Source organism: Balaenoptera musculus, chromosome 4, assembly GCF_009873245.2.
Source record: "Balaenoptera musculus isolate JJ_BM4_2016_0621 chromosome 4, mBalMus1.pri.v3, whole genome shotgun sequence".
Classification (NCBI taxonomy): Eukaryota; Metazoa; Chordata; class Mammalia; order Artiodactyla; family Balaenopteridae; genus Balaenoptera; species Balaenoptera musculus.
Window position 1 is genome coordinate 15477175 of NC_045788.1, and position 27833 is coordinate 15505007.

Consider the following 27833-nt stretch of genomic DNA (forward strand, 5'->3'; position numbering starts at 1 on the left):
TCACAGTTGTACACTTTAAATGGTTGACACGTGAATTAAATCTCAGTAAAGCTGTTGAAAAAAATCCAACAAAACCGATTTCCCAAGATGCTGGACTGCTAGGGGTGCCCATGTGCTACAGTTCTGTCCAGTAAGGTGCTGGTGGAAGTATACTATGGGAAAGTTGTCTCCTCAAAAAAAAGACTCAAGTAACTCATGCTTTTTGCCTTTCATCTTTTTCTCATCTTCCTGCCTACTAAAAGTCTAGGCCCTGGGGGTTCCCTCAGAACAAAAACATGTTAAAGATGACAGAGCAGCAAAAATGGAGGTAGCGGGTAATGGATGATATCCTGGGATCACTGCACGAGCCCTGGTTTGTCTCTCTCTGGAATTGTTATGGGAGAGAAATAAACCTGTACTTCATTAAGTGATTATAGTTGTATTTCTATCACTTGCAGCCAAAGGCTATCCCTAATGATGCCCGCCTATCTAATATCAGCCTCGGCTGATTCTTAGAGCCAAGAAGGAAAAGGAAAAAAAAGTAGACTCAGAAAGACACAAAAAAGTGGATTCCAAATGTAACATTCAGACACCATGGAGTCAGCGTTAATTTTTTTTTTAAAGGGTAAATAGTTATTTTACTTTCAAACTATACATGTTTTTCCCAATTTTTGTATACCCCCAAGGGAGTGCTTACCCCTCTCTAATAACAAATCACTAAAAAATGCTTTAGTTTTAAAATACTGATGAACCAAATACGAGCAAATGGCATATTATTATTATTATTATTTTTGGAGGGCCTGGTTCTTTATTTCAAAAAGACATTTATCAATGTTCAGTACCATAACAGTTACACGATTGCTTTTTCTTTCTCCCAGTCGGCCCCCAAAGAGAGGACACCAAAGGAGAGTACATTTTAAGCCAGTTTTGCTGTAGGATGCACACCTAACTGACCTCACCGAAACCTCACCAAAAAGGGGGGATTGGGTAGGGAAAGAAACTTTAAAAGATCAGCACACTGCCAGCCCAGACTGTAGAGAGCTCTTATAGCCAGATGGGGTGACCAGTGTGCCCCAACCCCAAAGAAGCAAAGTTTCAAAATAATATAAAATTTAAAAACAATTTTGTACATAAGCTATTCAAGATTTCTCCAGCACTAACTGATACAATGTACAATGAGATGGCACTTTTAGAGACAGCAGCTTCAGACCCAGAAAAGGGTGATGAGTTTCATATGGCTAAATCAGTGGTAAAACATAATTTTCTATTCTTTCTTTCAAGGAGGCAGGAGAGCAAATTAGTGGTCACCTCAACATAAGGGGCACATGATCCATTCTGTGGGCGGCTGGGAAACAGGCAGAGCTGGGACAAGGATTTGGTCTCAGAGGTCTCACCATCTTAATTTCGTTTGGTCACTTCTGATGGAAAAAAAAATAAAGTTGCCCCAAAATACTGTAAAGCTGAAAACCTGAACAGTGTTTTTTTTTTTGTCTTTGTTTTTTTGGCTAACTCCTTCTGGAATCACCTTTCTGGTTTGGCGGGGACTTTTTGTACAGCAATGAGGTTTCCCAAAATGGAGTCCTTCTCTGGGCTGTCTGGCTCTCAGGAAGGCAGGCCCATACCTTTTTCCCTCCTCTATGGAGAGGGCAATATGCATTAAGCTGAAGAGTTACCTTCCAAAAGTGAGAAAGGGATTAGACTGCTGCTTCAGAACTATGGAATTATCTGGAATGTTTTACAAATGGCTGCTACGTCAACAGCAACAGAAAAGGTAATTACACAATGTGTCCATCACAGCATGCTTTTAAAGACACCTGGCATTGTGCTCACATTCCCTTACACGTTGTTCCCAAAGGTGCTCAGCCTCTGGTCCAAATGGGATCTCTGGGGAGAGGCAGAGACAGTTTGGCGAAAAGGACCCAGGGGTGGGGGTGGGAGAGGTGGCGAAAGGAGAAAGCAGCCTCCCAGTTAAAGATCAGCCCTCAGCTTAAAGGTCAGCTTCGGGCAGGGTGGCCTCAGCAGAGTCGGGGTCAGAGGGAGGAACAGCGCAGGGCGGGACCGGGGTGCTCTGCATCTCATCCCGGTCAAGCAGAGTCTGGTCCAGCATCCTTTGTGTACAGAGGTGCTCCTCTTTGGTGCATATCAGTTCATCTTCCAAATCACCAATTGTCTTTTCCAGCTTGGCTACCAATCTCTCAGCAAACTCAGCACGGGTCTCTGTCTCCTTGAGTTTATCAGTAAGAATCTTTCTCTCTTCCTCATATGTCTTCTTTTTGAGAGTACTTTCCTTCAGCAGCACTCAGACACTTCCGGTTCTGGTCCGTCAGTCTGACCTGCTCATCCATCTCTCGGCAATGGGACTCTGCCAGCTCAGCTCACTCCTCTGTGCGTTCCAAGTCTCCCTCAATAGTCACCAACCTAAGAGCCACCTCTTCATACTTCCTATCTGCTCTTCTGCAATGTGCTTAGCTTCTTTGAGTTGGATTTCCTGGAGCTCCATTTTTTCTCCCTCTTCCAAGGCTCGGTTTTCAGTAACCTTCATGGCTCTCTCGCTGTCATCAGCAGCTTTCTCGGCTTCCTCCAGCGTTTTCAGGGCAGTGGTCAGGCGTTCTTGAGCGCGGTCCAGCTCTTCAACCAGCTGGACCCTATGGTTCAAGGAGGCCGCCTCAGCCTGTTCCTGGGCCGCCTTTCTCCTCCACTTCCGCAGGAGGCGCTCGGCCCTCTCCTCCGCGTCACCGGCCTGCAGCGGCAGAACCGGGGTCTCGTGCTTCACTGCCTCGGTGGTGGTGACCCCGGCCATGGTGCCGCCCGGCCCTTGCTCGCCTTCCGGTTCCTGCCTCCTCTGCCCGGAGCTCGGTCACTTCTCCGCAAATGGCATATTATTTGCTCAAAGTGGAATCATTTCAACTATAATTGATTCCCAATTTTTTTAAAAAAATACGTTTCTAACATCTGTTCTTTGAAGGGTTAGAAGACATCTCCCATTAAACCCTTTAGGCCTGGTCAGCCTTAATCCTTAAAGAACAGCACTCTGAGAGAGAAAACAAAGGCCCAGAGTTTCAGTCTACTTATATATAAAGTCTATGTTCTCAGTACACTTATGCATGATGTTCATGTGTCCCAGAGGATTAAGTTCAATGTTATTCTGAACTATTAAGGGCAAAAATGAACGTAGAAACAAAAATTATTAACAAGCAACTGTTTACCTTTTTCTTTTCTAGCCCCATAAACTATATCACCTCCTTTTTATTGTATGCGTGGGGGTGAAGGGCATGGGAGAGTAACACCTGGAAAAGAATCTTCCACTCAAGTCAATGAATTACTTCATTTGAGATGATTATTTCATGTACAACTCCAAATAAAGTTGACCTTATAGAAGTACGAAACAGAATTTGCAATCAGGCTAATTGTTTCTGTGACCAAAGAAAAAGAAGGGAGAATGAAGTATCAATGAAAAGGTGGCTGGGGGTGGGGCTGGGGGGTGCTTAAGCCAGCACTGGGGTGGGATATGGTCTTCCCTACCAATCTGTCTCTTTTTATTTCATGCTTTATTGGTTTATATTGCATAAAACTTAAACCCTTTAAATTTGAATATAAATATCACATTATAATAGAACACAGTATTTTAAATGAGATGTTTTACAGAGTTACCACTTTTTTTTAAAGCCTAACTGCTCTCATGTGCAAATTTAGATGTTTTTACTTACCAATTCACTAAATATTCAACCCTACCATGTGTCAAGCACTAAGTAAGCAGTGGAGATTCAGACCTGAGTGAAACACTAGTTCCTATCCTCAAGAAATATAAACAGCCAAGTGGTAAAAATAAGCCCCCAGCTTAGCTTTGTCAGAATGTAAACCCAGGGAACAAGGCTGAAAAGCAACTACGGCAGAGCCTGGAGGAGCGGGGTGAGGTGTCAGGGGAGTCTCTTGGGCACCGGGCAGTCTGGAGTAGAGTGTGGCACAGGCAAAGGGAAGGACACATGAAACAGCACCACGCTCAGGCAGGAAAGTGGTAAGCTGGTGAAGCAGGAGGGGACACAGCAGAGATGAGTGGAGCCTGTGTACACCTAGGTGCTCTGAACTCCACTCTGAAGGCTCTGGGAAGGGGCTGAACGGTTCTGAGCAGAGACAGCTCAGTTTTAGGAAGCATTACTCTGGCAGAGGCTGGCTGGGTGGGATATAGACCAAGGCCAGTCCAGCAGTTTCAGCGCAAGAGGCCAAAAGATGATGATGGTGAGCAAGACCATGGCAGGTCTCAGGTCCTAAGGAAGCAACCTCAACAAAGGCAGGTTTTCATATAATGGAAATGTTTAAAGTTCTGTGCACCACTTCCCTTCACCCTCGCATTTTCCCCCAATAAAAACATAACCTTTACCACAACAAGAGGCTGGTGGCTAGAGTGGAGAGGCTTTCACGCTTGCAGATCAAATGACAAGAACAAAGAGTATTCCACACCCTAAGGGATTTTTCTCCCTCTGCTCGCTCATTCCCATCACCAGTGAAACATTTCCTGGAAAACAAACATGCCCCGTGCCTGCCCCCGCAACCTCCCACCCCAATACTTCTTTGACCTCCTCTAGTTCTGTTCCATTTCCCTTCACAGCAAAACTTTCAAGTAGGGTCTCCACTGTCTCACCTAGTATTTACACTTCCACTTGTTCCAATCCCTACTGCTTCTGTCAATAATTGCATAATGCCAAATCCCACACAGGCTTCTTCTTCCACTTTGAAATACTTTCTTTCCTTTTTTCCTGTTTTTCTGTTGTTGCTTTTTCCAAATGTAGTGGTTTCTTCTCTTTTTCTGTTATTTCTTCTTCCTCACTAGATCATTAAAAGTTGGAGTTACCAGGACCCTGTCCCAAGACCTCCTCTCCTTCTACACTGGCTCCCGAAGCAAGTTGATCCAATATCATGGCTTTAAATACGGTCTGTATGTTACACTCCTACATTTATATGTTCAATGAGACCTCCTCCCTGAGCTGCAGGTTCTCGTCTATCCACTCAAAATCTCCACTTAGATGACCAATTGGCATCTCGAACATGGCTTACAACAAATTACTGATTCCCCCTGCCAAAGCAAAATCCTGTTCCTCCTAGAGTTTTTTTTTTCCATCTCAGTATATATAGTTTGGCCATGCAGCCAGACTATGTGTTCAAGCTCCAAACCAACTAGTTATTCCTGATCACTCTTTCCTTCTCCACCCCACCCTCCAGCATCCAATGGATCCAGATCCAATCTGCCCCTCCCAATCTCCTGCACTACTCAAATTAGTCCAAAACCACTATCTTTTCTCTCCTAAACTATGCAACAGTTTCTTATAGTCTCATTGCCTCCACCCTTGCCTCTCTACAGTCTGATCTTCACAAAAATGTTGTCATAATCTTCTGTAAATTGCAAATCAGATCACGTTACTCCCTTATTTAAAAACTCCTTGACAGCCGCATAGCACAGGGAGATCAGCTCGGTGCTGTGTGTCCACCTAGAGGGGTGGGATAGGGAGGGTGGGAGGGAGACGCAAGAGGGAGGGGATATGGGGATATATGTATATGTATAGCTGATTCACTTTGTTATAAAGCAGAAACTGACACACCATTGTAAAGCAATTATACTCCAATAAAGATGTTAAAAAATAAAATTTAAAAAATTTTAAAAACTCCTTGAATGAAATCCCACTGTACTTAGAATATAAATGTGTCCCATGGCTTACAACCACCCCCAGCCCTGTTCCAATGTCTGTTCCAGCATCTCCCAGACCTCTTCCCTAACTACATTCTAGCCACACTGGCCTCTATTCTCCTCCTCCAGTGGCAGCAGCTGGAGGTGAACAGGAAGGGCTGACACTGGAGGCCAGCTCATTCCTGCTTTAATGCTTCTGCAGTTATGTCCCTTCTGCCTGGATCTTCTCATAGGTGGCTTTTTGTTACTCAGATCTCAGCTCAAATGCCACCTGCTCAGAGAAGGTTGACTAAAGACATGTAAAGTTATTCTCTATGATACCACTCTGTATTTTTTTTTAATAGCACTTACCAAAATCTTACTTACGTTCATTATCTGCTTCTTCTAACCAGAATGTGAGACCTAGAAAGGGAGGAACATCATGTCTTGTTCCCTGCATACCTTGAAGGCCAGATATACAGTGGGCGCTCAATAAATACATAATGAATGAATAACCCAATCCTCCTTACTTCTATAAATAAAATTTTCTTACAAAGGGGGTGTTACGAGAAAGGAGAGAATATAATAGAGCTCTTGGTCACTAGAGCCAGCTTATACCACATCAGTGCTTTACTAATTTGCTTCTTTCCTATAAAAATTACATTTTCTACAAAATCTATTCAGTAATATTCACAAACCACTGGAACAAGACCAGCCATGGAAATCTCGTAACTGCTCTTTTCACTGAAGTCAGTGACTCCAAGTAGTTCCGCAAGAAAAATCTATTTAAAGTCTTAAACCACCTCTAAAACAAATATACATACATAAAATAAAACAGCTTACAAACAGAGATATGGTTAAAGGCACCACACATCCAGGAAAACTGAGAGCACCTCTTACTACATGCTAATTTGGGACAGAAGTCAATGACAGCACTTTTTTCTTTGAACCGATCTTGTGCACACAACTGTGATATATAAACAATGCACTAACCTGAACACATAAAAAAATGCACTGAATGTTGGAAGGGATGCTAGAGCGGAACCACTCACTTCATGTGCATAATAATACACAATAAACGCTATAAATAAATATTTGACTGAATGCCTTCTAAGACTGCAGGTTGTCAACCAAAACTTCTGTAACTTACAAAGTTCAAAGAGCTTTGAAAAAGCTGGCCCCTTAGGGGGCTGAGTATTTCATAAAACCAAAGAACCAGTGTTAATAAATGGCATACAGAAAGATCATGCTCTTGGCCTGCTTGTGACAGAGCACGTACCATGTGAGCTATTTTCCCAGATGTGCTGCTGATTCATAAAGCTCCTTTAAGAAGAGCAAAAGCCTCCAACTGCTACGCATTCTCTCCGATGTACCTGTGAGAATGGGAGCAGAGGCAGGCACGTGCACGCCTAGCTATTTAAGAGGTCCATTCAACTATGTCTTAGGCCAACTCTAGCCAAGTAGAAATACATACGTACCCTGAATTTAACGGCTCTGGAGAAAAGTTTCAGTGCTGTAATACTTCCTTGTAATAATCATCTCAACTTTTTATTAGAACCTGGAGGCTGAGCAGAGTCAGCTGCACTTGTGTTAGGGCTTGGGAGTCTGAGTGAGACACCCATGAAATGAAACAGGGCTATCCAGCTGTTGTGTGTTCAAAGACTTACCAGATACAACCAATCATTCATTATGAACAATATTTTCAATACTGTCATAATATAAAACAAATCCTTTGATTTCTCAGGTGTTTTTAAAAAACCATTTTATAGTTAAGCCAGCCTTGAAGATAGGTACAAAATCTACCTGTTTACATTTTTTTACTCAAAACAACTCAAGCACCCATTCTGTGCATGGCACTATTCTAGGTGCAATAAAAGGAATTCCTAACCTTAGAAACAAGATTTCACTTTCTGGAATTGTGTTATCTCCTTTTCCAGAGAGTAAAAATAAATAAGATCGCCACTGTTTACTATTGACCTGCCCCAAACCCACTTCTGGCTCACAGAAATGCTAGGTTCTGCCAAAATTAAGATGTTTCAATGAACTCAGCTCCTACTTCCCCCAAAATAAGAAAAGAGAACTCCTTTTCATTAAAAAAATAAAAAACAATTCTCCATGGAAGGGCAGTTTCTGTTTCTAATGAGTATTTTTCTCTTTTTTTCCCCTCTAGCTTTTCTTTAAGTTTTCTTCCTCCAATATTGCCTTTTCCTGTACAAGGCAAAGCGACATCTTTTTCTGTTTTTCTTTTCCTAAGAAAAAGTACTGCATCTTGAAGACAAACCATTCCCAAGACTAGTGATAAATATTAAAACAAACAAAAAAAACTTTAAAGGTGAATCACCTACATTACCTTGATGAAGTAAAAAAAAAAAAAAGCAGTTGCACTAAGGTAGCTATTCCAAATATCTGTGTTTAAACAATTTTAAAAACTGTTTATTTATTTTGTAAGAAGAATGTACCCCTAGTCCAAAGTTAACTATGTGTAAAAAAATTTTTGGCCAAAAAATTTACAAAAACATTTTCAGTTCAACCTAATGAAAGTGATATCTAGAAAATATTTGACATTATTAAGTCTGCCTTAGATAGTTCCGATTCTAAAGCATTCCTAAGGCACGGTGTTCTGGAAGACAAATGTGCTTCTGCGGCGCTGCGTGGCGTATGCGGCATCCGTGACTGGCTGCAAGTGAGCCCTGGCAGGCTCCTTCCTCCTGACGCTGGGGGACTGTGAGAGGAGTCAGACATAGGCCCCCAGGGCTGCATGGAACTCTGTGAGACACTGGACCAGCTGCTGGAACTTGGGCCTCTCTTCCGGATCTAAAGCCCAGCAACAAGCCATCACAGCAAATCTGCAGAGTGACAAGACCAGAAAATTTGGCTAGTGATGATATAGTACTCCTAACCTTTTGGTCAATATGATACCAGTTATGTTGTCTATCTAAATGTGGGTGTGGAGAGGACGATATATTAAAAAAAATCAATCAATATTACTATCTGTTGGCAGAGCTAAAATGAGTTATCTGGATGATATTTGTGGATTTCAATTCTGAAACATGTCAAAGTATATCAGCAAATAGAGATTGTATATAACTACCTAAAACACAGTCAAAATAATAACCTGTGTTATCCTGTTCAGTTGACTCTTAAACAACACAGGGGTGAGGGGCGCCAACTCTCTGCATAAAAATCTGCGCATAGCTTAGTTAGCCCTCCGTACACCCAGTTCCCCCTCATCCGCATATTCAACCAGCCATGGACTATGTAGTACTGTAGTATTTACCACTGAAAAAAATCCACACGTAAGTGGACCCACATAGTTCAAACCCGCATTGTTCAAGGGTCAACTGTATTTAAGTTCTGAAAGAAAGAACTTGGAAGAAGAGGAACCTTTAACTAAACTGTAAGAATCCTGGATCTACAGTAAAATCTGTGCAAAAGCTGCCACCTTGCCACAGTATAAAAACCTTCAGGGGATTCTGGAACTGAGACTCAATCATCCCTGAACAGCCTCCTGCCCACTCCGATCCCATTATATGGGAAGACTAACTATGTGATAAAAGCAGGAAACAGGAACTATCCCACTCACCAGACCAGAACATCTTCCTTATACGTGTATCAGTTCACACCAGCTGGCAAGGCACAACAGCAATGAGAAAGGCTCTTTATAACTAAGGATGTCCTTAAGGCTGTGTAGGTCCTCACTCTACACAGGAAAACCGACAGTGTTCAGTGTTTTCTCACTATGTACATAAGTCTCTTGGATTAGATTAATCACTACAAATATGAGATGCAAAAAGTCCTAATGTCAAATGCATTAAAAAGAATGAATGAGTCTGGCTGACTTTGTAGTTTCTCTACAGGAGTATAATTCAAGTCCAAAGAGGCATTATTCTCAAAAGGGAAGTCTCTGTACGAGTATGGACACCTGTTCTTTTTCTTTTATCCAAATGTTGTAAATGGAATGAAATCCATGTCTTCAAGCTCAGAAAAAACTTACAGTTCATCAGGACAGTTGATTGGCTGGGCTATTCGGTAACCGTCTTTCAGGTACGCGGCCATCTCAAACGGGTCGATGTCCACATAGGGCGTTTGGCCCAGAGTCATGAGCTCCCACAGCGTCACTCCAAAGGCCCACTGAGAAGAAGAACGGCAACATCGTGAGGGGATATTTAAAACAGCTGTCAGAGTGCTGCTGCCCGTGGCCAGGTAGGGACCAAAAATGCAGATTGATCAATTTTTTTTTTCTTTTTTTTTTTGTGGCATGTGGGATTCTTAGGCATGGCATGTGGGATCTTAGTTCCCCGACCAGGGATCAAACCCGCACCCCCTGCATTGGAAGCGTGGAGTCCTAACCACTGGACCACCAGGGAAGTCCCAGCAGATCAATCAACTCTTAATGAAAGCAAAATGTTATTTATAAAAAGAAGTCTACCATACCCAGTTAGATTCTCTTGTTGGACAGAAAGGAACATTTTAATAAATGCATCCTTTAATGTGAATATCATTATTGTATATTCTAAGGTAATTAGAGCCGTTGGAAAGAATTATTTTTACTGTTGATTACAAGCCCCACCACCCAAAACTGTTAATTATGTCTAAAATTTTCCTAATATGTAAATGTGTTACTTTAAATACCATAGCTAGTCTGCATAGTTGAGAAGTGGAAAATGCAAATCATGTAAAATATAATGTCATGGATTTTTACTATATTCAGATAATTTAAATTAACAGATGAAAGTATACTGAAATAATATCTTCCAACCTTGCTTGGGTAAAATATCAGATTTATTTAAAATCAACATGTAAACTATTGGTAGGAGCAGAAATCATAAGCAGTGGCAACAGTGCTCAGTCATGGTCCAGCCAGGGCTCCTCAGTTTGCCTGTGGCTTCTGGGCAGTGTGTGGATGGCAGGAATATGTCTCCACAAAGCTGCTGCCATGAGGCAGGGCAGGACTCAGACTGGGGGCTCCCACTGATCTGCTGCCACGTGTCGGCCTTGAGGTCAGGAGAGCTGAAGGTGGGTGAGGAGGAAGATACCTGTGTACCATGCTATCACGTTTATGAATACCTTCAAGTTCTAGACATTTTTTTTTCATTTTTCATTTTTTTTGTCATTTAACTTTCACAATGAACCTATGAGAATCACTGGTAGCCCAATTTTACAGATGAGGAAACAGGTTCAGAGAAATAACTTGCCCCCAAAAACACTTTTTATAAGTGAAGGGGGAAAAAAGGAAAGGAAAAAAACACAAGAACAGGTCTGTTTATTCAGAAAAATAACTTGCCCCCAAAAACACTTTTTATAAGTGAAGGGGTAAAAAAGGAAAGGAAAAAAACACAAGAACAGGTCTGTTTATTCAGAAAAATAACTTGCCCCCAAAAACACTTTTTATAAGTGAAGGGGGAAAAAAGGAAAGGGAAAAAGAGGAAAAAAACACAAGAACAGGTCTGTTTAATAAAATCTAAGCACATTGCATCAAATTCTAAGTTATTTTGTTCAATAATAATGAAATACTATCTAAAGTATACAGATTTTTTAAAGCCTTATATTTGTGAACAATAGTTTTATTTCTTATAATCTAGGCAAACAAGGAAACAATGGAATGACATCTTAGAATATTTTTTAAAACTGTCAATGAAGAATTCTATACTAAGCCAAAATGTACTTGAAAAATGAAGACAAAATACAGTTTTTCAAACAAAAGCTGAGAGAATATGTCACTGGCAGACCTACACTTCAAGACACGTTAGAGCAGCTCTTCATGTGGAAAGGAAAAACACCAATGGAAATCTGGATCTACACCAAAAATGAAGAGTGCTAAAAATATACGAACAACAACTAGGTATTTTTTCCTCATTTAAAAATTTCCTTAATAGACTGTTTAAAGCAAAACCCCATGCACTGTGGCGTTTATAATATAAATGGAAGTAAAATGTATGTCCATAATAGCATAAAGGATGGAAGGGGATGAGTGGAAATACTGTATTGTAAGCTGCTTATATTAAACATGAAGTGGCATAATATTCGAAAGTAGAAGGTGTACACTGTAAGCCCTAGAACAGGTTTCTCAACTTCAGCACTAGTGACACTGTGGACTGGGTGAGTCTCTGTTGTGAGAGGCTGTCTTGTGCATGGCAGGATGTTTAGTTCAGCAGCATCCCTGGCCTCCACCCACTGGATGCCCCAAGTTGTAATAACTGAAAATGTCGCCAGATATTGCCAAATGCCCCACACTCCCAGAAGGGAGGGTGCAAAACTGCCCCCGGTTGAGAAACCCTAAGCCAGACTGATGAAAGAAAATAAAAAGACACAAATAACCAATATGAGGAAGAAAAGAGGAAACATCATTACAGATCCTATAGACATCAAAAAATATTATAAGCAACTCAACTTTATGCCAATAAATTCAATAACTTAGATGAAATGAACAAATTCCTTGATATATACAAGTTACCAAAATAGATACAAGAATAGGGCTTCCCTGGTGGCGCAGTGGTTGAGAATCCACCCGCCAACGCGGGGGACATGGGTTCGAGCCCTGGTCTGGGAAGATCCCACATGCCGCGGAGCAACTAGGCCCGTGAGCCACAATTACTGAGCCTGCGCGTCTGGAGCCTGTGCTCCGCAACAAGAGGGGCCGCGATAGTGAGAGGCCCGCGCACCACGATGAAGCGTGGCCCCCAGTCGCCGCAACCAGAGAAAGCCCTCACACAGAAACGAAGACCCAACACAGCCATAAATAAATAAATAAAATAAATAAATAAATAAAATAAATAGATACAAGAATAAATAGAAAATCTATACAGCCCAATATTTCTTAGAGAAATTGAATTCATAATTTAAAATCTTTCCACAAAGAAAACTCTGCATCCAATTTCACTGGATGAATTCTATCAAACTTGAAAGAAAAAAATACGATATTAGTTTCCTAATACAATGTTAGTTTCCTAGGGCTGCCATAACAAAGTACCACAAACTGGGTGACTCAAACAATGGAATTTGCCTCACAGCTCTGGAGGCTAGAAGTCCAAAATCAGGGTGTTGGCAGGGCTACACTCACTCTGAAACCCACAGGGGAGAATCCTTCCTTGCCTAATCCTACCTTCTGGTGCTTTACCAGCAATCCTTGGTGTTCCTTGGTTTGCAGCTGTAGTACTTCAATCTCTGCCTCTGTTTTCACACAACATTCTCCCCTTGCATGCCAGTGTCTCTTCTTATAATGATATTAGTCATATTGGATTAAGGTCTACCTTAATTATGACTTCATCTTAACATTATATCTCTAATAACCCTGTTTCCAAAGAAGGTCACATTCTGAGGTATAGGGGTTAGAACTTCAACCTATCTTTTGGGGTAACACAATTCAAACCACAGTACAATCCTACACAAACTCTTTCAGAAAACAGGGGAGGATGGAACACTTCTCGACTCATTTTTAGGCCAGCATTATCCTAAATACCAAAACCAAAGAGTTTAGCTTTTTGGAACTTAATATCTTTTTTATCAATTGTTACCATTAAGGTAGAACAGTGGCCATCCTTGAGGTCTGTGCTTTGGGAGGAGGGAAGAGACAGGAATCAGATGCAGATGGATGTATATTTTTAAAATCTTCATAGAGACAGAGTCTACTGGAATTTCCCTAAACCTATTGGTTTAAGGGGAATCTTCTATTCTGCTTAAAGATGGAAAAACGATTTCAAATTCATAAAAGTTAAAGGAAGGTGCCTGCTGACATACAGGTGTTTGTCTTTAAACTTTATATGAACTTTTAATAATGACAGTAATTAGTCAATGTAATGCTTAATTTTTAAAATGCTGTCCAGGGCTTCCCTGGTGGCGCAGTGGTTAAGAATCCGCCTGCCGATGCAGGGGACACGGGTTCGAGCCCTGGTCCAGGAAGATCCTACGTGACGCGGAACAACTAAGCCTGTGCGCCACAACTACTGAGCCTGCGCTCTAGAGCCCGCGAGTCACAACTACTGAAGACCGCCTGCCTAGAGCCCGTGCTCCGAAACAAGAGAAGCCACTGCAATGAGAAGCCCACGCACCTCAATAAAGAGTAGCCCCCGCTGGCCGCAACTAGAGAAAGCCCACGTGCAGCAATGAAGAATAAATAAAATCTTTATTTATTTATAAAGCACCCAAAAAATAAATAAAATAAATTAAATTTTTTTTAAATAAATAAATAAATAAAATAGTGTCCAACTGCCACAGGGAAGGTAGTTCACTACACAGATGGAACAGAGCCCAAAGAAGTGAGGCTAGTTGGAAGGGTGTTCCTACCCCTTATTTACAAGATGAGATGGGTCTGTTCTTATTCACTTATTGTGGTAGCAGCTTCGGGAAAGGAATAATCAATCCAAACTAGATTTTGGAGGAAGAAACAATGAGAATTGGTAAGAAGTGGATACTGCCACTTGATGAGTAACCCCATCCACTGACAAGGGATGTTCTAACAACTTCTGACTGTAAGACTTTCATAGTAATGCTGGTGGTATCTGAGACCTGGAGTGTACACAGGTACCATAACAGTACAAAATATATAAGATGACTTTAAAAAAATACTTCTTTCACATTGTTGTATCCACATTATCACTAAGCACCCATCTAAGTTTCATATGTTACATATTGCAGCACTAATAAACACCAAAAAGAGAACAATAAAGCCAAAGGGAAAGTTGCAGTTTCATTTCCTTACAAGCCAACAACCAAAAAAAGTGATTAATTACATGTTGGCTCACCAACCCTCTACAAAAAAATCAAGACCAAATAGCACAAGGATAATTTGTGGAAAACTTGCTCTCTAAAGTCTTCTGATAACTGAACCATTTAAAATTTAGACAGACTTATTCTATAATTTCCTCTTGTTTGACGTCTTTGGAAAGGGGGCAATGAGAAGGTCAGCCTGTTTTTTCCAGAGTTTTGTAAAACTTTTATAAAAGGCTCTTGCTACATCCATTTAAAGAACATGTAGAGAATAACAGTGTTCTTCTATTCATCTTATTTCTCTTCTCCCAACTTGTGTTATTTTACAGCTTCTTAATATATAGAATACAAAATTTTTTTTTCACTAACAACATTTACAGATGTGACTTGTCAAAAAGTATATAATACTCGGGACTTCCCTGGTGGTGCAGTGGTTAAGAATCCGCCTGCCAATGCATGGGACACGGGTTTGATCCCTGGTCCGGGAAGATCCCACATGCTACAGAGCAGCTAAGCCTGTGTACCACAACTACTGGGCCTGCGCTCTAGAGCCCGTAAGCCACAACTACTGAGCCTGCGCACCTAGAGCCCATGCTCTGCAGCAAGAGAAGCCACCACAACGAGAAGCCCGCGCACTGCAACGAAGAGTAGCCCCCCGCTTGCTGCAACTAGAGAAAGCCCGTGTGCAGCAACGAAGACCCAACGCAGCCAAAAATAAATAAATGAAAATTTAAAAATAAATTTATAAAAAAGAAAGTATATAATAATTCTTTTTTACCCTTTGATGTAATGTTCACTAATGTTGGGACTATTCAGAGATTTCCATTCTGTTACTTCAGGCTGACCTCAATATATTACATATGATGAGAAAAAAATTTTGTCCAATTCTAAATGATCTCATCTGACCACAGTAAAAGCATAATCAAGTGTTCTACGGCTAGGCCTTTCTGTTAACACTAGAAACCTAACATCCCTTTCTCATATATGGAATGGGTTCAGATGACCAAAGTGGAATTAACTTAATGTGGGACAAGTGCTTTCCAAGCTTGGGTAATAAGAAAAATCACCTGGAGTGTTTGTTAAAATTACAGATTCCCTAGCCCCATCCTAGTAATTCTGAGACCTGGAACTCAATATTTTTAAGAGTCCTAGCTGGGTCTTAAGATCCTGCAAACTTAGGAACTAGTCTTAGATGTGTTAGCAGCAGTGGTCAGACAGCAAAGACAGAAGACAGTTTTTATGTATTTTTATTGTAGTATGGCCAACATACAATAAACTGTTCGATTTGATATATTCTCACACATGTATACACCTCTGAAACAACTGCCACAATCAAGATAATGAACATACCCATCACTTCCAAAAGATTCATACAGCTCTAATCCTTTCCTCCCAGTCCTCCCACCACCGCCCCACTATCTCCAAATAACCATTAATCTGCTCTCTGCCACTAACATTAGTTTGCATTTTCTAGAATTTCACATAAATGGAATTATTAAAACTGTACATTTTGTCTAGCTTCTTTCACTCAGAATAATGATTCTGAGATTCATCCATGATATATCGACAGTTCATCCCTTTTCACTGCTGAACAGCAGTCCATTGTATGAATACAGCAGTTTACCCATTTACCTGTTGATGGACACTGAATTATTTGCAGGTTTAGCTACTAAAAATAAGGCTGCTATGAACATCTATGCCCAAGTATTGGTAAGGACATATACTTTCATTTACCTAGGAGCAAAATGACTGGATATGGTATGTACATGTTTAACTTTTTAAGAAACTGCCACACTGGGAATGGTCCCTGGTGGTCCAGTGGTTAGGAATCTGCTTTCCAATGCAGAGGATGCAGGTTTGATCCCTGGTCAGGGAACTAAGATCCCACATGCCATGGGGCAACTAAGCCCAGGTGCCCCAACTGCTGAGCCCACAGGCCTCAACTAGACAGCCCACACGCCACAACTTCAGAGCCCACGTGCCGCAACGAAGAGCCCTCGTGCCACAACTAGAGAGAAGCCCATGGGCCACAATGAAGATCCTGCGTGCCACAACTAAGACCCAACGCAGCCAAAATAAATAATTTTTAAAATTTATTAAGGATAAAATATCTCATACTTAAAAAAAAAAAGAAAGAAACTGCCAAACTGTTTTCCGAAGTGTATGTACCATATTACATTACCATCAGCAGTGTAAGAGAGCTACCGTTCTTCCATATCCTTGCAAAGACTTCGGTCTTCAATTTTAGCCATAGTAATGGGTGAGGAATGGTATTTTGTTGTGGTTTTAGTTTGCGTTTTCCTAATGACTAATGATGTTAATCATATTTTCATGTGCTTATTTGCCATTTATATATCTTCACTGGTGAAGTGTCTGTTCAAATATTTTGCCCATTTTTATACTGGGTTGCTTTTTTATTACAGGTTTCCCCTGCTATCTGAAAGTAGAGCATTCCTATTTTGTAAACAGAAATGCCATAAAGTGAGGCAGCAATTACTTTAGAACACATCTTACTAACACATGCACAATATAAATCGAGATAAATCACAGATGCTCACAAGCACAGTTCAAAGCCATGGTGGCTTGATGCTGAGATGCTGAGTGTAGTGTCTGGCGGGGCCACTCTCACTGCCTGGGGTGCAAGATGCCTCTATAATGGCTGCTACAAAACAAACACTTGAATGCTATTTTTGCTTTTTACCTTTTTTTGGTAAAACCAAAAATCCTCTTTGGATTTCTCTTGGTTTGTGAAAACAGGTACTAACATAGGTCTTTTGTAAAAGCGAAGTGGCATAAATCAAACTTTTGAAAAGTGGGGAATACCTGTACTGAATTTTTAGAGTTCTTTATATATTCTGTAAGTATGTCCTTTACCAGATATATGATTTGCAAATATATCCTCTGAGTGTGACTTGTCTTCTCATTCTCTTAACACTATTTCAAAAAGTACAAGCTTCAAATTTTGATAAAGTCTAATTTGTTCTTTTACAGATCGAGTTGGTGTCTTGTTTAAGAAATCTTTGCTTAAGGTAAAGCTCCAAAGATTTTCTTCTATTATTCTCTTCTAGAAGGTTTATAGTTTTAGGTCGTGCACTTAGGTCTGTGATTTATTTTGAGTTAATTTTTGTACATGGAGCAAGATATAAATTGAAGTTCATTTTTTTTGTAGCTGGATATCCAGTTGCTCCAGGACCATTTGTTTAAAAGAGGATACTTTCTCCATTGACTTGCCTTTGCACTTTTGTTGCAAATTAGTTGTCCATACATATGTGGGTCAAATTTTACATACTCTATTCTGTTCCACTGATCTACCTATCTACCTTAATGCTAATACCACAACTGTCTTGATTACTGTAATTTGAAATCAGACCCGTAACTTTCTTTTTTCAAAGCTGTTTTGGCTATGGTTCTTTGCCTTTCCATATCAATTTTATCAATCTGTCAACTTCAGCAAAAAAAAAAAAAAAAAAAAAATTAAAAGGCTGCAAAGATTTTCTTCGGAAATGTGTTGAATCTATAGGTCAACTCGGAGAGAATTAACATTTCAATATTGAGTTTTCTGGCCAACAAACAAGGTACACCACTCCACTTATGTAGGGCTTTAATTTTTCTCAACAGTGTTTCATAGCGTTCATCATATAGGTCTTTCACAATTTTTGTCATATTTATTCCTAAGAATTTCATATTTTATGATGCTTTTATGTTTTAAAAAAACTTTAATTTCTGATTTTTATTAGTATGTAGAAATACAACTGACTTTTCTACATTGATCTTATATCCTGTAATCTTTCTAAACTCATTTATTAGTTCTAGCTATAGCTATCTTGTATATCACATTGGATTTTCTTCATAGACGATCAAGTTGCCCACAAATAAAGAGTTACTTTTTCCTATGCAATATTTTCTTGCCTTTTATTTCCTTTTCTTCCCTTAGTGCACTGGCTAGAACCTTGAGAACAATACTGATGAGAGTGGGTGCCCTTGTCTTGTTACTGTTATTAGGTAAAAAGAATTCAGCCTTTTAGCATTAAGTATGATAATAGCTATAGGGTTTTGTTTTCGTTTTTTGTAGATGCCCTTTACCAGACTGCTAGGAATTTTTACTAGAAATGAATTTTAGATTTTTTTCTAATACTTTTTCTGCATCTACTGAGATGATCATATGGTTTTTCTTTTTTAATATGTAATACAGTAAACTGCACTGTTTGATTTTTCAAATGATTGAAAAAGCCTGTATTCTTGGGATAAAGCCTATGTGGTCATAATATTATTTTTAAATATATTCATGGGTTCTAAACTTCTGTTTAATTTTTGCATCTGTGATCATGAGTGATAATGATCTGTAGATCAGTTTCAAGGTAATGTTGACTTCACAGAATGAGTTAGAAAGTATTCTCTCCTCAACTTTCTGAAATTGTATAGAATTTTTATTATTTCTTCCTTAAATGTTTGAAGGCATTCAGCAGTGCCCTAGAGTTTAATCTAGACCTAATATTTTCTTTTGGGGCAGGTTTTTAACTAAATATTAAATTTTGGGGGAATTACCTGGCAGTCCAGTGGTTAGGACTCCACACTTTCACTGCTGAGGGAGTGGGTTCAATCCCTGGTTGGGGAACTAAGATCCCACAAGCCACGCAGCAAGGCCAAAAAAAAAAAAATTCCATTTTTATATGGCTATTCAGATTATCTACTTCTTGAGTGAGCTTTGAAAATTCTTATCTTCCAAAGAATTTGTCCATTTCACCTAAGTGTCTAAATTTATTGGGAAAAAGTTGTTCATAATATTCTCTTACTGTTAATACCTGTGAGAATCTTTAATGATATCATCTCTCTCATTCATTATATCGTTAATTTGCAACTTCTTCTTTTCCTGATTAGTCTGGCGAAAGAGTCATCATTAATGATATTCTCAGAGTTAAACATTGGTTTCACTTGATTTTTCTCTACTGTTTTTCTGTTTCATATTTCACTGTCTTCCATCTAATCTTTATTATTTCACCTTTCACCTACTTACTTGGGATTTAATCTGCTCTTGTTCTAGTTTCTTAAGGTGAAAACTAAGGTCACTAATTTGAGACTTTTCTTCTTTTCTAATATTGATGTTTAATAGTATACATGTCGCCCTTGAGCAGCATCCCCCAAATCTTGAAATGTGTTTTTACTTTCATTCAATTCTAAGTACTTTATAATTTCCCTTTTGATTACTTCCTTGACACATGGGTTATTTGAATGTGTATTATTTAGTTTCTAAATATTTGAGGATTTTCTAGATTCCTTTTTGTTGTTGTTGTTAATTTATTTTTATTTTTGAGTGCATTGGGTCTTTGTTGCTGCTCGCGGGCTTTCTCTAGTTGTGGTGAGTGGGGGCTACTCTTCATTGCGGTGCGCGGGCTTCTCACTGTGGTGGCTTCTCTTGTTGCAGAGCACGGGCTTCAGTAGTTGTGGCTCGTGGGCTCTAGAGCACAGGCTCAGTAGTTGTGGCACCTGGGCTTAGTTGCTCCGTGGCATGTGGGATCTTCCCGGACCAGGGATTGAACCCGTGTCCGCTGCATTGGCAGGAGGATTCTTAACCACTCTGCCAGCAGGGAAGTCCTAGATTCCTATTTTTGATTTCTAATTTAATTCCATTGTGTTCACAAAACCCTACTTTGTGTGAATTAAATCCTTTTAAATTTATTGACTTGATCATGATCCAGAATGTGGTCTACCTTAGTAAATATTACATGTGAACCTGCAGATATGCATTCTGCTGTTGTTGAATGGTGTGTTCTATAACTGTTAACTAGATCAAGTTGGTTGGTACTGTCATTCAAATCTATATCCTTACTGATTTTCTGTCTATTTTACCAATTACTACACAAGGGGCATAAAAATATGTTCAATTATCTTTTTAAAGGATTTAAGTAATGAGAAAAAAGAACTGTATACATTTACCCATGCAGTTACCATTTCTGGTACTCTCTGTTCCTTTGTCAGACCCGTATTTCCATCTGGTATTACTGGTTCCTAAAGGACTTCCTTTAACATTTCTTATAGTGTGCATCTGCTAGTTATGAATTCTTTCAGCTTTTCTATTTCTGGAAAAGTCTTTATTTCCCCTTCAGTTTTTGAAAGATATTTTATCTGGGTATAAAATTCTACATAAGTTTTTTCTTACAGTAGATATTAAAGATGTTTAAAGATGTTGCTTCACTGTCTTCCCCCTTGCATGGCTTCCAGTGAGAAATTTTCCTGGTTCCTCTGTATATTAACATTCTTTTTTTTATGGCTGCTTTTAAGATTTTCTCTTTATCGCTAGTCTTGCGCAATTTGATTATAATGTGTAATGCATTAGTTTCTTCGTGCTTATTGTGTTTGGGGTTTGTTGAGCTCTTAGATCTGTGGATTTATAGTTTTAATCAAATTTGGAAACATTTCAGTTATTTCTTCATTATTCTTTTAGTCCCCCACTGCCCCGCAACTCCAATGCATGCTTTTGTGGACCCCGATTACAACTATATTCAGCAACCTGAAGTTGTCCCATAGGTCAATGAGAGATCCTTCTTCAAGAATTTTCTGTACCTTCTCTCTTCTATCTCTTGCTTTATTCCCATCTCAGACAAGAGGTATACCTCCTCCCATGCCAAACTATACCTTTACGTGGGTTTCTGAGCCCGTTCACCTATCATCTCTTGGACCTCCCCTCCAATAATCACAAGTCCATCTCTTTCTCCCCATTGCTTCCCTGCCTAAAAGCCACACCAAACAAACCCAATAGAATAAAACACAACATTAACACAATAAAACCTCTCTTGATCCTGCCATCCCATCAAGCTACAATCCTTCCACTCCTTTTCATAGCTAAACTTCTTCAAAGTGTAATCTATTTATTGTCTCCACTTTCTCACCTCCCACAGAGCCCTTAACAATCATATCCATCTTTAATGATTTACTAAACCTGCCGTTCAAAAGCCCTCAAAGATTTCCTCATCCTTTCTGACTACTGCAGATATGTTTAGAGACTAGACTCTCCTTGAAACTATTTCCTTCCTTGGTTTCTAAGACACAGCATTCTCTGGATTCTCTTCTTACCCTTCTGTTTTATTCATTGTTCATCTTTCCTTTCTCACTAACTAAATATTCCCTACATTTTCTCTTAGCTTTCTTCTCTCTTTATATTCGCTACCTCTGAGATCAACAAACTCTCTTGTTTATTCAATCACACACTTTTACGAAGCTGATGTACAATTTCTAATATCCTGCTTCTATGTCTATCCAGAATTCCAGACCTATGTTCCACCCATCAGTATCCTGAACTCAACATGCCCCATAGCAAATCAATCATGTTTTCCCCTCAAACCAGACAGTCTACCTGTTGTCCTCAATTGTGTTGCATCTTTACAGTGCAAAGATTGCACTTATGTTTTCAGAAACATGGGCCCTGGGCACAAAAGCAGAGTAGGTATCTATGCAATATATCTAATACTTAAGAGAGAGACCTTAGGCCACAAAGGTCAATTTGTAATAAATCAATTTACAATAAATCATTTACTCATAAATAACAACTGTAGTCAAAAGAACACATGGAATCTCTGAATTGAAGTCTGTAGGAGTGAGACAAGGAGAAAAATGAGGATTCAACATGGAAACAGAGGGGAGAAGAGGACAGTGTGAGGCCCTCCAAGATTCTTTTACACAGTCAAGTACACAGCTCTCTAAGGATAAGATTAACACTGCTACGTGCACACACACACACACACACACACAAACACACACACAACTTTAATTCTGTAAATATGGAAAACCTTCTAAAGGAAAATAATTAAGTCAGAGTTCCCCACTGCCTGTTCTGGGAAAAATGACTTGTGCCAGAAAATATAAGGCAGCGTGTGATAGGTGCCATTATTAGGTAGACAAAGAATTCTTTATGGGTGTCATTAAGTAGATACAATTCTCTGGGATTCAAAGATGATCAAATTAAATGGCATAGAAGCACCTGGTGAGCTTGGACTCAGCAGGAATTCCGGATTGGCTGAAATGCAGAATATAAGGAAAAGTACAGTAGAAAATATAACACTGAAACAAGAAGATAAGGAACAGAAGTTCTGAAAACCAAGGCGAAGGAGTTTGGATTTCTCTTTACCAATTCCTTTAATTAAGAGTTCACTCTGAAGATCAAAATATCATGGAGTAACATTCCAAGCAGTGGAAGCTTGAGTCCAGTCGACTTTCATTAACATTAACTAAACAATTTTCACAAGTTTCCAAAACTAACACTATGCCGTACTCAAGGTACAGGCTTTATGAGTATATATCCCTTTCTGAGTATCCAATTTTTGAAGCTATACTATTCTACGAATTTTAATTTTTCAGACACGTATTTTCCAGGCCTTTCCAATAACCACAGCGGAAATATATATCTATAGAATTATGTTACTTTAAAAAAGCTTTACTGGATGCACAGTGGTGGGCCAGGCCCCTGGCACACTGAGTGGAGGCAAGGGCCAGGAGCCAGGATCCAATTAATAAATTTACACAAGTGACCTTTAAAGGGCTCTTTTTAACAATTCTTCAGTGTAAACTATCACCTAAAAATCTTAATAATCCTTTATACTTATCACTGTGGCTTACACTTTTCTATTCCAGCTAAACAAATGTACCCAAGTGTACAATGACTATATAGTGTATTTTGACTGCATCAGGTATCGAATTTAGTACATGTTGCTAACTCTACTTCAAAAATCAGCAATCTCTAGGCACAGAGTGTCCTACATGACTGAAAAGAGACCAAATCTGTCCTAGGATCTAATATCGGATGCCTACCAAGCCATCACACATATCTGCTATATATGGTACTTTCCTCCACTGTATCAGATGCTTAGACATTGCTCTATCAGAACACTGGGGCTATTTGAAGGGGATATTAAATAGAATGATAAGGACAAGGCAGGAAAGGAAAGGAAGGATATGTTCACAAGATCTCTTAAGGAAAATATCTATTCTCAAGGAGAGCCAAATACAGAAAATAAATTGAGTGCAACTACTTGATCACAAGACAGGAACTGGTCACTCTGAAAATATATTAACTGTTCCTAAAGTAAATCCATTTATTCCTCATTCCCAGGAAATATTAGGACTATTTCATAAAACTAAACAATATTTTCTTAATGTTAATAATATTAAACTTTAAATCTTTATTTCCTAAAGTAATGTCTGAATGATTTTTTCACCTCTCCAGCTTTTTTCTAATGTCTTTTAATCAATTCATCTTAACATGAATATTTAAATAGTACGTCTAAGATAGTTGATGTATAAAATGTGCAACCATAATGGAAACAAATTAAATAATGGGACTCTAAGTATTATTCTAAAATTAATAATGAAGAAAGGGAGTAAAATAGAAAGTTTTCTATTCTTTTAAAAATAATAAGCATTCTCTGAAAACTATAGCTCTCTCTGATACCACAGTAGTTCAGAAGACCACTCTTCATGGGCATATTATGAATGTGAGTTTCTCCTGCACCAGTCTGTTCAGGGTTGTGGCAATGACTTTCCATGGCACTGGGCAAAGAGGAGCAATAAGAAGCACTCTGCAGCAAGCAGAGTATCTGCATAACTACAGATTTCTCTCCTTCTTCTGGAGATAATCTCTAATGTTCACAAAAGAAATAATGTCAAGGAACACATTTTCATATGCCCTGCACCCTAAAAACTGTTCGAATACCTTAAAGGATCTCCTCATTGCCATAAACCACACTGATAAGACTCACATGGAAATCATTTCCTTGACTTGTTTTTTTCCCAAGAAAATGCTTTGTAAACACAATATAATACCATAAAGGCAAGAAAACCACCAAGAAAAAACTCTTAATTGTGTATTCCTGATTGCATTCAGTCTCTTAATAGAAGGTAGCCTCTTACAGAATTAGCTACTATAACTAGCTAAATAATTCAAAGAAGACATAAATCAAGAAATCTATTTTCAAATAAAGGAAAAGAAAGTCACCAAAAAAGATCTATGGCAGTACCACATCTGATGAAAACAGAATAAAAACAATATCCAGAAATTCTTAATAATGGCTACGATGATGTCATATCTTAGAATAATATTAGAGATTTATAACTAGTCAAATCTGGTTGTGCATATTTCCTAAGTTCAACAGTTAAAAGCTGATATTAACATTATAATAATCTTGACATAGAAAAATTTAAATCCTTCCAGTAAAAACTATTAAAACACAACCCAGAAATGCAATGTATTATTTTTAAGACAGAAAACATTAATGTATTTCCAAATAAATCAGGGAGAATTTTTAACTATAAAGGAATGCAAAAATGTTAAGGGTCTTTTAAAGGGCAGAGAAAATGTTCCCTCCAAGGCAGTAATATCATTTGTTAGATGCTACATTCATAGCTAAAATATGTACTTTACATGTGTAGATATTCTGGGAGGAATGGGGTTACATTACTTATTTTGCATTTGACTCTGAATGAAGTTTTACAGCCCGAAAGTAGAATATTAAATGTAGCTTTTTAAAACCCCAACTTAATCCATAAAGGAAAGGTGGAAACACAGCATAATGATTATGTATACACATTTCAATACAAATGTTAAAAAGCAATTTAACATGTGTGCTTTAACATAAGAATTCAAAAAATACTCAATCCCACAAAACAGAAAGGCAGGATTTTTACACTAAATAGCCCCATCACAGTCATAGGAAACAGAACAGTATTCCCATTCCTTTCAATCTCAATTGTCCAAGGAAAAAGATATTGTGGGGAAAAATACATTTTAAAGGAAATGAATTTATAAGAATCTAAAGAAGAAATATCTGAACATTTTAGGAGCTGACCATGTTAAACGTAAATCAATGTGGGTATTCTCACCAACACATTCTAAGTACAGCTCAGAAGAACTTGGGTCACACAGACATTTCAAGTAAGTTTATGCCAATACATGCTAAAAGTGGTGATGATTTTAAAGTAATTCTCCTGTTAAGTCAAGTTCTTACATAAAATATGTGAACTGCTGCAAAATTTGTAAAATATCATAATTGTAAGAAAAACTAATTCTAAGTATGATTTTGAAATATTTGCTTAACCAAGCCATATATCCTCTACATGGACTTTACCAGCTAGTAAGCGCAGTGTACCCAGCTGAAGAGATGTAGATCACATTGCTTAGAAATGTATTAACTATAGTCTCATTAGTTGAAGTGTATCATCTAATTTTCACTCTGGAGTTCCTGTGAAATATGTGATCATAAGTGTTATAAAAAATAATTCCTAAAAAAATTTCCTATTACTGCTTAAATATACAATGGAATACTTACATAGAAATAAGCAAATACATTAAATTAAGCATGCATATTTTGGGGGCTTCCACTGTGCAAGCTAACAGTACTACTGGCCATCTTGCATACCCCTCTGAAATATTACTTATCAATATTCCTTTTTCTAAGAGAATAATCAAACAATTCCCAATCTCCTTGAAGTTACATGGCATCTTTGTATTACAGACTGCCATCTAAGCAACATCTTCTATTTCCTGCCCGTTAGACTAGTTTTGGGTTCACCACAACTGCCACCTCATTTCTGTTAAGGCAACTATGCTATATTTCAATGAGTAATAAAATCATAAAATTTTAAAATCATCAATCTTTTTAAAACCATTAAAAAGAATATTAACATCCCAAAGAGATGAGTGAATTAATCTTTTAAATCAAATATAGAATGATATTTTCAAAGATGTGAGGAAAGTTTCTTTTACTTTTCTGCATTCAAAAATGTTCAGATGCAGGCTTTTCTACTAAAGGGGTGGATTTGAAAACCATGTAGCTCTAGTTCAACTGCTATTATGTTTTAGAACTATGTTCTAAAACCAAAGTTAAACTCAATTTTTTTCCCCATGAAAACAGCTTTGCTTAATGTAGTAACTGGTAAAGAATCCCACCTACAATTCAGAACTTCTGAATAAAGATTTGGCAACCTGAAAAACAAGCACCTGAGTATAACTGGTCCTTACTGTCATTCAATACAGCAGCTGTTTGCTAGCCTAAATCAAGCTCTGCTTTCCTTTTTTTTAAACATCATTTGAGAAAAATAAACATCAAAAACAAAACAAGCAACCCCTCCTTCCCCCAAAAGAAGTCCAGGTTCTCTTTAGATAGCTATGAGAACTATGTAAGTTGCTTTGCGTATTTGTATTGCTTTACTTGGAATTTTAACTTCTTGACATTAATGTTAGAGAAGTTTTATTTTATTATCACAGCTCTGGAAGAACAGACCAGGCCTAGTTTCCCACTGCAATACAAGCTGAACCCTCAGGGCTCTGTGTCTAAGAATCAGGATTTATTCCTCCCACCTCCACCCATTCTCCAAAAGGCCCCATGCCTCTGGCTGGGAAAGACTGTGGCAACAAGTTTCCATCCACTATTAACCTTTGCAGCTGCTCCATGAAGCAGAAAACATCCTTCGCATCATCACTCATATCTATTCTGCCCATCTCACAAGTGTCAGATAAGCTTTTTTTTTTTTTCTTTTCAGAGAGTAGTTGATTATAAATTAAGTTAAAACGAAGTATTCTGAAGATATGCATAATGAAAGACCTTCACTTACAGGAAAAAAGTTTAAAAACTATATATGTAACTTGTTCATTCACATCAAGTGAGCACATCTCATCAAAACACTTGGTATGCAGAAAGGCACAATATATCAAATAGCTAACCTAGCTCCTGAAAAAGAAAAAAAAATTTAAATTAAAAGACTATAATAGGGCTTCCCTGGTGGCGCAGCGGTTGAGAATCTGCCTGCCAATGCAGGGGACACGGGTTCGAGCCCTGGTCTGGGAAGATCCCACATGCCACGGAGCAACTGGGCCCGTGAGCCACACTTACTGAGCCTGCGCGTCTGGAGCCTGTGCTCCACAGCAAGAGAGGCCGCGACAGTGAGAGGCCCGCGCACCGCGATGAAGAGAGGCCCCCGCTTGCCACAGCTAGAGAAAGCCCTCGCACAGAAACGAAGACCCAACACAGCAAAAATAAATAAATAAATAAAAAAAAAAAAAAAAAAAAAAAATATAATAAAAAGAGAGGGTTCCTCCCTTAACAAATCATTTTAAGGATTTTAAATTGGAAGATTAGTTTTTCAATAAGGAAATCTTAGGTAATTTCAATTACTGAGTGTAGTGGATTGAATGGTGGCCCCAAAGATATGTCCACATTCTAATCCCTGAAACCTATAGATATTACCTTATATGACAAAAGATGTGATTAAGTTAAGGACCTTGAGAGTAGAAACATATCCTAGATTATGAGATAAATCCTAAATGCAATCATATGTATCACTGTAAGAGAGAGGTAGAGGGAGTTTCGAGAGACAGACACATAGAGGATAAGGTGATATGAACATGGAGCAGAGAGAGAGATGGAGAGAGATGGAGAGAGATGGAGAGAGATGGAGAGAGATGCAGCCACAAGCCAAGGAGTGCCAAGAGCCACCAGAAGCT

General features: G+C 38.8%; 1 protein-coding gene and 1 pseudogene across 2 annotated transcripts in view; both read right to left on the minus strand.

The window, feature by feature from the left end:
- Positions 1-501: 501 nt before the first annotated feature.
- Positions 502-4487, minus strand: LOC118894135 (annotated as a pseudogene).
- A 3568-nt stretch (positions 4488-8055) lies between these two features.
- RYK (receptor like tyrosine kinase) overlaps positions 8056-27833 on the minus strand; it is a 100666-nt gene continuing 80888 nt past the window's right edge. For both annotated transcript variants that reach the window (XM_036849924.1, XM_036849925.1), the window contains exons 14-15: positions 9633-9769; positions 8056-8484 (exon numbers count right to left, since the gene is read on the minus strand). In XM_036849924.1, coding sequence (XP_036705819.1) covers positions 8373-8484; positions 9633-9769 — 249 coding nt within the window. In that variant the 3' untranslated portion in view covers positions 8056-8372. The remainder of the gene's footprint in view (positions 8485-9632; positions 9770-27833) is intronic.